Source organism: Protopterus annectens, chromosome 11.part0 (genome assembly GCF_019279795.1).
Source record: "Protopterus annectens isolate FY-2018-M chromosome 11.part0, PAN1.0, whole genome shotgun sequence".
Classification (NCBI taxonomy): domain Eukaryota; kingdom Metazoa; phylum Chordata; order Ceratodontiformes; family Protopteridae; genus Protopterus; species Protopterus annectens.
In genome coordinates, this window is record NC_056745.1 from 887762990 (window position 1) to 887777005 (window position 14016).

The 14016-nt window shown below is 37.8% G+C and overlaps 1 protein-coding gene across 1 annotated transcript in view; it reads right to left on the minus strand.

The window, feature by feature from the left end:
* Window positions 1-7533: 7533 nt before the first annotated feature.
* AVPR1A (arginine vasopressin receptor 1A) overlaps window positions 7534-14016 on the minus strand; it is a 447811-nt gene continuing 441328 nt past the window's right edge. Inside the window, 2 exon segments of the mRNA XM_044088291.1 lie at window positions 7534-9163; window positions 9166-9297. Coding sequence (XP_043944226.1) covers window positions 9015-9163; window positions 9166-9297 — 281 coding nt within the window. The 3' untranslated portion in view covers window positions 7534-9014.

A 14016-nucleotide genomic window follows, 5' to 3' on the forward strand; every position in this document is an offset into this window, starting at 1 on the left:
TCCCTCACAAAGTGGGACAGGTGGTAACCCTAAGCAGTGAATCCAGGACTATTGAATAAGTTTAGCCTGTCAAAGACTTGGGTGTCATACTTCATCATTCCTTTTCTATCGATAAATACCCTGACTTGACCTACCAATTAAAAGTGCAATCAAGCTATGGGTGTCTGCTTGGAATCAAATCTTTCCTCTCAACTCCACAAAAAATCAATTTGACTACTTCAGTAATGCCCCCATACATGTTTCTTGGGTCATTTCCACTCACAGGGTCTCAAAACACTCTCTAACTAAATTTACAATATATAATAAAGTATTCAACATTTGCTGTAATTATATAGAAAACCACTATATAACCCTCAATAACTTAAAATGTTAGACTCTTACAAGAAAATGCATTGTATTCAACTAACCTATATTTTCAGCCTTGTTCATGATACACCCAAACTACAGCTAAATAAGCATAGCATAAGTCTAGCAAAAAATGAAGATCAATTCATTCAAAAACATCAGCTCCATTAGGACTCTCAACGCTTTCTGTGATGCAGTTTTCTACACATCTAAAATAAAAACTGGAACACGCTGCCCGGAGCTTAACCCGAAAAAAAAATATTCAGAGGCAAAGCTCATAACCTACTCTTGAACCATACAATAAAAAACATGTGCAACCTGTGAAGGAATCACACAACAACTTTAAATTATCATGTTTTTACAGCTTATTTTTTATTTTTATTTTATTTTATTTTTCATTTGTTGACCGGGATAGTCCGACTGGATACATGTCCATTTTCAGCGGAGGCCCGGGGAGAAAAGCTCCAACATAGATACATTACAAAAATGTTACATATAGTAAAATATTTATGAGAAAAAAATTTACAGACTTGTTCAGTCATGCTAGATATAGCTATAGCAAATACAGAAATTCTTTTACAGACTTTTCTTTTTACAGACTTGTTCAAACATGCTAGCTTAAAATACAACAAATACAGATTATAAGTTTAGTTTATATCCATAGATCCTGTTGTGATTACAGGACCCATACCTCAGGTAAACATTTACAAGTGATGTTCATCATAATAAAGGCATCTATTTGTAGTCAGATTCAGTCAACAAGTATAGAGTTAGATCATTTCCATAATTAAAAGGTTTAGTTTCTCTACTAGAGTGAGTCAGAGGATGTTAGTACCCTAGTTTAAAGGAAGGAGCTAATCAGGGCTGGGAGCATGGACATGTAATTTGAAATGAAGTTTAGGACTCTTTTTGAATTGGGCTAAGGAGGTCGCAAGATAAGGTTGTTAGGGAGGGAGTTCCATATTTTACCTACGGCATTAGTGAATAGAGAATTACCAGCTGAATTACAGGATTTGATTGTTTGGACAAGCAGTCTATTTGATGAGCGGAGTGAGCCTAGATTGCTGTATGGGATTTTAAATGCTTCTATAAGTTGGTTTAGCTGGAGAAGGCTTGGCAGTTCTATCCAGCCAAGGTTTTTTAAGTTAAGGCAGTGGTGTGTCCTATAGGGCATGCCAGTTGCAAATCTGGCTATACGACTATAGCAACTTTGTTAAGGTCAGATTTGCTAAGGTTAGTAAGCATGGGAGAGGCATAAAGAAGGGTAGAGAGAAGATGAGAGTGGGCAATGGTTGCTCTAACCATTGGAGTTAGGAAGGATTTTATCCTGTACAGTGACCCACGTTTCTTGTTTATGGATTTAATGGTTTGGTTAATATGCATGTCAAATCTAAGATTGTTATCAATAGTTACTCCTAGGAGTTTTGTATAGGGGTCAGGGGAGATGATAGTGCCATTGTTAGATTTTATGGTAAAGGATGTTGTTGAGGTATTGCGAGTGGGAGAGAAAAGTAGTAGTTTGGTTTTGTTTGGGTTTAAGATCAGGCGACGATCAGAGAGCCAGCTTTCAACTATGGTAAATATATTCTGGGTTGTTGATAGTAGGTTTACTGGAGAGGTGTCAGAACATACCGGTGTAGAGTCATCTGCATATTGAATGCAAGTAGCGTCTGGGATGGCTGTGTGGAGATTAATAAAGACTGAAAAAGAGACTTTACTTAAACTAGACTAATCCCAAAAGTAGAGAGAGACTATCAATTCATAAGAAATACAACGATTTTAAAGAAATCATTTAGCAAGAGCCAGTATGAAGCACCCGATCTGTTTAGTGGCAAACGAGATCTGGGGAATTCCCTAGGGCATCATGGGATAAGGTGCAAGCCACAAGTTAGTTGAAGACCTCAAGCTTTTGTAAACAGCCGAGTTGGAACCAATGATCGGTTCCAAACCCAACCAGTAAAGAATGAAGGCAAGATAGGACAACATCACGTCATTTCTTTCAAAAAAAATATTCAGGCCACTTACATCCAGAATGGGCTTGAGGTGCTTTCATTCCTATGGCACTAAAACGACCTGAAGTAATATCCAGATGCTTTCAGATCTGGCGTGACCTCCCACAAAGGCTCCTTTTAAGAGAAGACTGACGGCTCACTTCTTGCTTTTCATTTCTGATGGAGTGGGATGTCAGCCAAACGTCACCGTTAGATGTGTGGTAAGTGCAGAAACTGCATACCCTCTGGATATCGCTCTTCGTTATCCACCTGCCCTTTATGACAGCCAAACACACAGGAAAATGGAAGATAAAAAGTCCCCATCCTGCCTTCAGCGTAGGACAGTCAAGCAAAGCTTCAAGGAGTCTGCTATTGTCTGCTAGAAGGTGGACTTTGGCCTTCATGTGGCAGCTGAATGCCCATCCCCTCAGGGAGGAAGACCTTTCTAGAGATTTCTCTCAGCAATACGATTCCTACCAGACTACTAGTTCTTTTGCTACTGCCCATCTCTGAGCCACACCTACTGGACACTCCTTTGCTTCCTTGAAAATAAGCACTGAGGAGGTTGAAAATCCACACCACCACCACAAAAAAAGCAATTTGTCTATTCTATTTTTCTAAAGTTTATTAGGTATGCCATTACCTCCTCAAGGACAAAAATTAAGGGCCATGAAATGTGGAATTCATAAAGATTACATTTGGTGTCCTCTTAAATCAGAAACTGAGACAAGCATGTCAATGCATTTGAATGGTGAATCCAGCAAATGGTTAACATTTTTGTGAAGCAGTAGGCTACTCTCACCATCACACTCACTAATGAAGAGAAAGCTACCAGCTGGGCCATTGTTTTTAAATTAGTTACAGTTCCATGGCAACTACATTGGCTGACTCACTGAATTCATTAGATCTTGCTAGAACACAATCATATGAGGCAAGTAGTTTACGGCCCTCACTGAAAAAAAATGGAGAACTCAGTCCTGCTTCTCTAATCGGTCCACAGCCAAAGATTCCTTACTGGGGCAGGGTAACCCACAAGGTTCTGGAATGTAGAGGCCTTTTACGGGCACTATACAACCAGAGTCCAGTTTTTTAAGGTCTAACCAAAAGTTCCAATCTTAAGATGTCAGAAGGATAATCTCAGGCACCTGGGAACTGGAGCCACTATACTGGGATTTACTGCACTACACTAGTGGCCATCATTAAAGGAACTACCCAACTGGTGGATAAAATGGAAAAAACTTAAGCACTGCTTTCTGCAAGGAGGACACGGGTTTGTGGGCTATACCCCACATCTGTGTCATCATCTTTAATACTTCCACAAACCAAGGATCACTGAGGGGATGGTACAAAATCACCACCATTCTCATCACCAACACATATTTTAGCTCGCACTGTAAGACAAAGTACTTCCGCTTGCACATAGATTTCCTTAGAATCTTCAGAGGTGCAGCCAGAATTAGACAGGGTTGCTGTAGAGAGCCTTGGGCCCATTTATCCTGCTATATAACAGCCAAGGATCCAGGAGAGGACTATTCAGTCATTTACACAGGCACTGGTATGAGGGAAGGAAGGTGCTCTTATTGTTCCACATCCAATAACAGTAGGTCTCTCCAAATGACATCATAGATGACTGCGATTATTAATTTCCGAGAAATTATACGTTAGTCTAATGGGTTCAAAACTGTTTGGGTCTAATGTTATGATGTGACGCACTCCTTTTGTGAATTAGTATCAGTAAAGCCTACTGGGTACTTTTCCGTTACTGGGGCAACAGTTCTCAGATGTAACTCTTATGTAAACACAACTGTCTTACATTCCCTCTACAAAATGTGGAAAGCTTACAGCTTCAATTTGGAAGGTGATGCTTACAAAAATATTTTTACTGCATATGACTCAGATTTATTTATTGCAGACAGTTAAAATTCATAACACCGAATGTGTGACAAGCCCTTTCACTGCTGATGGGAAGTGTGTGGAACTGTCAAAAATAAAAATATTCCTCACAATGAGGCACACTCAAGAGGTATGCACATAAAACAGAGCATACTTATTAACCTCTGAGTGCAACAAATCTGAAAATAATGGGAGGACAAAGACCCAAAATAGGGGATTAAAATGTTACCCATACAAACTTAGAAAGTTGTGGTTTTGTGTCAGCATTCTTTTCTGAAGAATTGAAATTATATAGTAACATCAATCCTCTGCGACTTTCCAGAAAACCATACGTTTTATGAGGAATAAACAAAGAATATGAGGTGAAAGTAAGAGGTATGATCTAGTATAGTCTAGAAATTGCTTCAAAATTTTATATGAGGAACTCTGCCACACGATGCTCACTAAACTATCACATTTAGTAATAACCATTTTAACACTGCTTTCACCTTGTTTGGAGGCTCATCTTAAATGCAAAGCAAATATCTGATACAGAGCCTGTTTCTCCGGTGTTGGCAGTTTGTGTACAGTATTGATGACATAAGTACACAGAGCAACACTCCAAAAAAATCAAAGATTATCACCCAAGTAACGTACGTTTACTAAAAAATGAACATACTCTAGCTGCATTTTTAATGTAAATGTACTATTTTTTACCTCTTCTGATCCATCCTTCATAATTTATTGTGTTGCCAAAAGAAAAAAATATTCAAATAGCACTATGCCTTTACACAGTACTGACAGGTGTGTATAGTTACACGCTCCTCTGTTTTGAATATGTCTACATCTAACCCCTCAAATATTCTTCCTATTTAAAACTTCTAGTAATTAATTAATTAATTAATTACTCGATTAATTAATTTTATTTATCAGAAGACGGATCTGATCATAATAGAACATTTTCAGTCCTATCCTGGATGATCAAAAAATGCAAAGAGAACTAATTCTGTAAAGTACAGTGGCAGTGATAAAGACGACTTAAATATTTGTAAAATCAAAACACTGGCAAAGAAATTGATTTTGCAAGTCTCAAAAACAGCATTCCTTGCTAGTTATTGACAATGTTTACAATAAAGAAATAGCAGTGGAGAGTGGATTGCAGAGCTAGGCCCTAATGGCAGAATCAGGGCAATACCTAAAGTTAGTTTGAGAAAATTCAGTATTAAGTATGGGTGGAAAAAGATAAATTAAAGGTTAAGGTGGGGAAAAAGGCTGCAGAAAAGCAGTGGTTTGTATGTGCATTAGGCTTACATATAAAATTAATGGGTTTTATGATGGGTGATTTTTTAATGTATATCCACAGCTAAATGAGAGAGTGAGATGGGCTGACATATATTGTCATCTAGTCTACTCTGGCTTTTATTTCACTTTTGCCGTGTGCATATTTTTAGTTAGCTAGAATTTGCACATTTTTCACATATTTTATTTCTCTGTGTGTGTGTGTGTGTGTGTGTGTGTGAGAGAGAGAGACAGCGAGAAGAGAGAGAGTCAGCATACTGTATCTGTGTCTACAACAATTCTCAAGAGGCATTCATCACTTTCTAGCATTAAGGAGTTGGGGTTGGCATAATGATTAAAGTGTTCACCTCATAGACAAGAGGTACCAAGTTTGATTCTTATCAAGGGAAATTGGCTAGGCTTAAAATAGCCAACAAGCGCAGAGAGCCTAGTACTTACCTATGAACCTGTAACCATTCTTAGAGTTGATATGGAAAATTAAGACTGGTCCATGGGTTAGTAGTTTCAGGCTCCATTTGTTTACTGTATGACCTTGATCAAGTCACTTAACCTGACAGTATTGTGCAAGTCTCTATAATCGTTTCATAGAATTCATGCCTAGTACTTACCTATAAACTTAGATGCATGAGAGACTCTAGTGTGTGCAGTCAAAAATTCCACTGTGCAATTTAAAGGATATACAGACAAAGTAACACTTAAGATAATAAAACTGTAGCAGAAGAATAACCTAGATGAACCCTGGTATAGGCTGTGCTGTCTATACTTCAGCCAGGGATTTTTTCTTGTTTTTATGACCCACCCAGTTACTCCTTCCCTCACTGTGGCTGTATAGCTTCATCTGAGGGGTGGTTGTTCAATGAAGAAGTGTGACATCTCACCTCACGTCTGCAGTAGCGCAGCCATAAACCCACTTTATTCTTCCTTTTGAACTACACCCTAGCACTTAACATCTCTAGCCTACACTAGGGATCATCTTATGAGGAACTCCCACACAGCCACACCTCTTACTTGGGCCACGCATGCCCTATCCCTTCCCTGCCAGCACTCCAAGTGCCCAAGTCTTTAATTGAATCCAGGACTCCTAGGCTATAGTCAGGCCTTCATCCTTCTACATTATAGCACTGGCACAGTTATGTAATGTATAGTTAAAATGACCCATCAAAATACAATTTTTGTCCTCAATGGTAGTTTAGTAAGCACATTTGAAAATCTTTCATGGTCCTCCAGGGACATGAAGGGTTAACTACTGAAGGCTATGAATTGATACTTGTCCATGATTATGTTTATTTGAAATTAAATAATCTTTTTTTAGAGGGGTCATAGGGAACCTGTCTAGAGATAATTGAGTCTCTGATACGTACCAATAGTTTTGCACAGTTTCCACTAGGTCTGAGTATGTGATAGGTCCTGAAACTTGATAAGGAGGGAATGCTGTTTTTATATATTGAAACCAAGTCATTGTTATAACACAGATATGGATGGGCTCAAGTTTCAGGAGCCTTGTGATCTAGACATTTATTGTTCAAACTTCTTGCGTTTGTTTGGTTGCTTTGTTCAAGGAAAGTAATACTTGTTCACTGAATATTTTTAAAGCAAGATGTGATATTTTGACTAAAATGCCATATGTGTTTAATTCTTCTTGCAACAACAGTTTGATTGCTGGAAACCACATGTTATAAACGTGATCGAAGTTATTAAAAGCAGATTTGAAATGAATATTCTGGTGCCTTATACTAGCATGTCTACTGTTTGTACCTGTCTCTCATTTGAATGAGCCAGTGAATGTTACTGACATAGCTTTTCCTAAATGCATAATTAGAAAATATACAATATACCACAGCCATGATTCAAACTGAATGGTAAAATCTGTGTCATGTCACTCATCAGCACACTGGAAAGTTCCTAACAAACAGATGTCTAGTTTATGTGGCTTATTGGAGCACAACAATGAACTTACGAATGTTTATTAAACCTCAGATGAAACAGGACTGCGTAGAGCCAAGGATGTAGGATGTTATTATGTTGTCAGGTAATATAAACTTTATTCTTTATGAAGTGCAGCCTGACTTGTAAATACATCTAATATTCAAGTATTGCAGTTATGTGAAAGAAAAAAAATAAAATAAAATAACAGAATTAGACAAGTTACTCTGCCAGCTAAGTCTGACAAAGATAAAATTAAAAACAGAGAAACACAGTGACAAAATCATTTTGATCCACAGCAGTTCATTTTAGGCACACCTAAACTTCTGAAGCTTTTAAATATTGTTGCAGCAATTTGCAAGATTTAGAGAAAGCATTCTTAACCAGGTAAAATATATGTTCCATGGCAGACTATTGGTACAGTTCATGACAAGTAGAGAATATTTTGTTAAGGTTGCCTGGAATTAAAATATGTACAAGTTTAACAGTGCAAACATTACATTTAGCAGTCTTTTTACTATACATACATACCAGAGTTAATAATAATCTAATGTTCTGTGGAGCAGATTTTCACTTTCCAATATTACAAAAACAAATACCTTTCCTTTATTTAAACTACATCCCTGCAGTTTTGTTCAGCAGGGTGATGGCAGAAACTGTATTAACAGCGTGCAGCTGTTTTTACTCAAAATATATATTATGTGTGTCAGGGCTGGACAGTCAGTAGAGGATTTCACATGAAAGAAATAAGAAAAAAAAAACAACAGATATGCTCTTCCCAAGTGCAACATGTTCTTTCATGTGATTTGCTGTGCAATTTCTGCATTACAGAATGCATATGGCACATCTGCTGTTACCACAGCAAAGAAAGTACTTATGCAGATAAAAGAACAGAAGGAGGAAACATGAGTTTCAGACTGTTATATCGTGGATCCATTGCAGCTTTCTTTGGCATAGAAATCAGCTATCTGTGCTTCTACTCTTTGCTACTTTATTTACCTTGAGACATTAATATCCTCAAACAGTTATAATCATTACTTGAGTTTAAAGTCATCTATATTAAATATATATTACTATTCATAATAGATCTTATGATTCTTTCACTGTTCTTGTTTCTACATATAGAATACAAAACTCACCTGTTTGCCTACTTGCATGAGGAATATATAGATAACATTCTGTAAACCTTTCCACTAAGAAATAGAAACAGCTCCTTCCAAATGTTTATTGTGGATTTTGAAATTCTTGGATATGAAGTGGCCACTATTTCTATAATGTCATAACCCCTTCTAGAAAGTGCCAAATACCATTTTTTTTCAAGGAAGCCAGAAGGTTGTAAAAGATGGTGCAAGCTTATGTGTGACTGACAATAGCATATACCATGCAAAACAATTATGTAATGAGCAAAAACCATATAATCTTCATGGTGATTTATGTGTGGCATTTACTATTTTGTACACATAGCCCTCAGTTTTGGTATCTCCCCCTCACTTATGTGCCAAGCTTTAATTAATTAATTCTCATCCCCAGAAGTTCAGTTTGGGGTCTATAGTCTGATCCTTGTTTTGTAGTGGAATCATTTCATCAGCTTTCAACGGGAATCGATCTTGCAGACTTGGGCGATTCCTTCCAGGTTCCTATGCTGCATGTGGGACTTCGGCTGTTCATCTTGGTTAGAGAGGTTTGCCTTCTTGTGCTGCTGTCTGATTCTTCTTCATGTAAAGCCTGCTGCAGTTTTGACAACAAGGGAAGCACTGGATAAAATCTTGTAGAAGGTGTCCACTGAAGAACATATAAATCCATGGATTGCAGCAGCTGTTTAAACTGGCCAGCAGTGCGGAGACTGTAACAGCAGTGTTTTCAGACTCTGGAATAAGAAAACAAAATTGTATTAATGCTGTGGTCACATGTGTTACAAGATGTTAAGAAAGAAACAAACTGTTCCATAGTATGATGTATTTAAAATCATAATTATGTACTTGTGATGGACTAGTTTCAATGGCAGTAAACATGGAAAGCTAATTAAGCACAGAAAACATTCTTTCTAATGAAGCAGAATGTAGGGCCACAATTTCAACATGACACATTCTGTTATAAAATTATATATGTTTCCTTTAAATTGCACACTGACTGTTTTGCTCAACATCACCCATTTTCAGAAAAATATTATTTCTATTTATTATCATCACATGAAGACTCTGTTATCAGTCAACTAGCTGCACTAGAGAAGAAACATGTTTTCAGTCAGCAAAATGTCATGTTTTTTCCATACTTCCAATATACAAGGACTCACAGGTGCAGGCTGTTGTGAAGCACAGCATTTCCTTCCATATTATTAAGAACACATTCTGAGCATCTATTTTAATCTACGGTACATTTTAAGGATCAAAGCCTGAAATGCATGACTTAGCATAAGACCACACTTTGGCATTTCATTAATTTTCATATTTAGAACAGCAAGTTGTGATTCAGAAATCTGTACCACAATGCAGATGTGGCTGGTATGGCAGCCTAAAAACTTGTGCTATGCATAACATACTACAGTATGTGAGTACTGAGTACTGAATATAAACATGAAAGCATACATAAATGAGTAATAATGCTACATGAGATACTAAGAAATATGTAAGCAAGAGAGTACTGAGCGTAAGCATTACAATATATATAAATGAACAGTACTGATGCAAGACATACTAAGAAGTAGCTAGACATGTAAACGAGTACTGAGCATTAGCAAGACAGCATGCATAAATGAACGCAATGATGCAGGGCATAGTAAGATATACACAGACCTGTGACTACTGAGTGTAAGCATGAGAGCATGTATAAATGAATGCAATAGTATATGAGAAACTGAGGAGTATACAAGCACATGTGTACTGAATGAAAACATGGGATCCTGTATAAAGGAATGCAGTGGTAAATGAGATTCTAAGACGTGAGTACTGAATGTAAGCGTGAGAGCATGCATAAATGAATGCAATGATACATAAGATACTAAGGTGTACACAGACGTGAAAATGGAATATAAGCATGAAAGCATGCGTAAATGAATGCACTAGTATATGAGATACTATGTGTACACAGGTACATGAGCACTGAGTCAAGCATGAGAGCATGCATAAATGAATGCAATGGTACATGGGATGCTAATGTGCACACAGACATGTCAGAACTTTGTATATGCATGAAAGCATGCATAAATTAATGCAATGGTACATGGGATATTACTGTGTACATAGACATGTCAGAACTTTGTATATGCTTTTTTTATGTAATGTCTCCTTATGGATGTTATTTGTGTGGTTACTGCTTTTAAAAGTTTACAACCACACTGATCAGGACTGTCTCGACATGTGTAATGAAACTGTGTGAAGTCGGACACATTGACCATTGAGTATTATTTTCAATAATGAAACCATTCAACATACATGAAATAACCTTTTCAGCTGAGTGTGTGGAGAAGGATTTGCAAAAGACAGTGTCTTTGTACCTGCCTCCATTGTGTTCACAGCTTACATAAGCAAGTAGTTTTGAACAGTTTGGTGTGCACAATGAGTCATTTAATTTGGAGTGCATACAATCTGCTCAACTTGATCCTTGCCAAATGGCTGAATGCATACACACACGCACAAGCACAAACACACACACACACACACACACACACACACACACACACACACACACACACACACACACACACACACACACACACACACACACACACACATCAATTAATCTCATTCTTTTTCTGCATTGAATTGTGTTATCTAACAGACTGCAGTAATCTGCAACCAAGGAACATCTCTGAAAATATCCCCAAAGTCTCCTTGGTTATTGGTTGTCATACTCCTTCCATTTTGTATGCACTTATTAGTCTTTGCTTTGAGAGTAGCAGTCCAATAGAACCACAGTATTATCACTGCATTTAGTTCTATGGTCTGTAACAGCCTTGTCCTTTTAAATTCTCTAAGCTTGTTCTCCCCCCCCCAAAAAAAAAAAATTAATAACCTTGGACACTTGTTCTCCATGTTTATATAATACTAAATTCAGCTTTGGTAGTTTGCAAACAAAAATTACTTCACAAAAGCAAATAATTGTGTGTTGCAAAACAAGCAAGTCTTTATTAGTTTAATTGAAGCTGGTTTGTTTATGGTAAAGGCAATCAAAACAATGCAAAGTAGTCTGTGTAAGAAATAAAGGCTTGTTTATTTTATCCACAAACATTATACAGTTCCAAGTGCTTGTTCTCTGCAAGCTGACAAAAGTCAGTTTACTTTAAACCATATTTTAACATCATAACCCACAATACATATCAATTTCAGTAGAGACACGTTTTTGTGACTGAACCAAACCAAAAGCTATCCAGATGTGTGAACACAGACAGCAGTCAAAATTTGTCCCATTGTGGTCAGGAATATAGCACTGAATACAGCTCAGATGGCTTGAGTTTGAGCAGCTTCCATGGAAATGGAAAAGTCTCCTGAGGAGGGAGGAGACAGAACACCCTAGCTTATACCCCCATGCTTCTCCTAGGTGGAAGGAGAGAGGTATGCAAACAGGAATGTACATTCTATATCTGTGCCTCAGTAAAGAGTGGAAAAACTACAAAGGTAACCCATTCAAGTGAGGTACAGATGTCTGATGGCTTATGTCACTTGTGGAAGTAAGTGAGCACAACCAACCCTGCTGGATATGTACAGGGAGGTCAGGCTAAACATTATAAAATCCCTCAGGGGTGCCTGGATAATGGCTGCACTTCGACTGGGACTTGGTCAATAAGAATAGGCAGAATCATTGCATTTAACAAGATGGTCAGCAGACGTGTGATCCATTCACCCCCTCAAAAAAGCAGGCATAAGCATGTTGCATTAATGAAGCTACCTCTGTAAAAAACTGAGCAAAATACCTTCTCTTTCATATACTGCAAATGTTTAAAAGTGGCATCTAATCTTTTCTGTCACTCAAATCCACATCTTTCTAACAAAGACTGCATCACTACCTTTGCTGTTCAATACCACAAGATCAAGAATATATTTTTTAATTGCTAAACACATCACTGGGTCTGTAAATTGCATAATTAGTCTGCTTTTTATGTTAAAACAAAGTTTAGATATGTGCAGTTTTTCCTTTGCATTAATTTTGCCTACATAAAATGTTTCACAATATATTTTCTAGCCCCAATGGTTTTCATATCGCCTGACACAACTACATAAGGGCCCACACTGATAAATCTGCAGTAAAGACAAAACCTACACTATGTCCCTGTTTTTTTTTTATTTTTTTTTATTTGTGTGTGTGTGTGGGGGGGGGGGGGTGCTTCCGTTTTGTATTGTACTTTCCAAAACTAATTTTAAATCAGATGATTTTTTCTTTACAAACATAGGTCTTTCCCCTAGTTACTTAAATAAATATGCATGGCTGTTCAGTAATCAGTTATGTTTCCAGCACTTGGTGCATCCACCATGTTCATAAATTTACAGGTTAATAGGAGATTACTAGGCTAATGGCTTAATGGCTGTTGCAAGCCTAGCCAGTATAATCTGATTTTACCCAGTATGCGGCCCCTAGGAACAAGAGGATAGCATGGATTTGTGCCTGTGCATTGAGTATCTTACAGATAGCCCCTATCCATAAAAGACATAGGCACTGCCCCAGGTGTGAATTTGTGATTTCCCCATTCAGTGATCTGAACTGCATTTGAAGGGGGTCAGGGAAGGGCTCTGCTTAATGTGAATAGGAAGTCTTTTCCAAAAAAAGGACAATCTCTGAGACACATATCTGCCTCTCCAGTGTGTTTTGTTTGAGTCACTAAGTTTAGATTCCTAGATCGGGTGACCCTCATCCTGTTTGATTTGCAGATGTGTAGCAGCTCCAGCAGGGCTTGATTTGTGAGTGCCTTGTAGGTAACGCATAGGCCACCCCTTAAAAATCATTAGGAGACAGAGTAAAAGGATAGGGCTTTTGGTCTAACTACATAGTTCATGTTGTTTACACCCTGTATTTTCTTTGTGAGGAACCTCTGAGATCACTCCAGCTGTTGTAAGTGCCTAGTGAAGTACATACTAAATGGTGCACTGTACTTGATTAATGGTATAATGAGGTCTGAGTACAGTGGGACTATAATTTTCTTGGATCTGGATGCCAAGCATTTACTTATAAGCTGTGACACATAAAAGGATTTCCTCACCACTGTGGACACATTGCAGTCAAAGTTCAGGCTACTATCTAACTGTATAGCTAGATCTCTCACCTCTGAGTCCACTTGAAGGGATCATAGGAAGTTACTAGGCTAATGGTCCTAGGGCCCTTACAAGCCTAGCCAAGTTCTACACTTATTTCCATGATCAGCACCTAATGCCGTTGTCCAAGAGGGACACAGGTGGAATTCCTGGGGTGAATTTATGGTTACCCATCCAATCGTTCAGACTGCGTTTGAAGAGGGCCAATAAGGTACTCTGTTTGTCAAGAAGTAGGAGTCTGATTCAAAGGTGTGGTAACCTCTGGCAGACAAATCTGGCCCTCCAGCAGGTTCTATTAATATCACATATTAGGTTAAGGTCTTTAGAGTGAGTAATCCATGTAC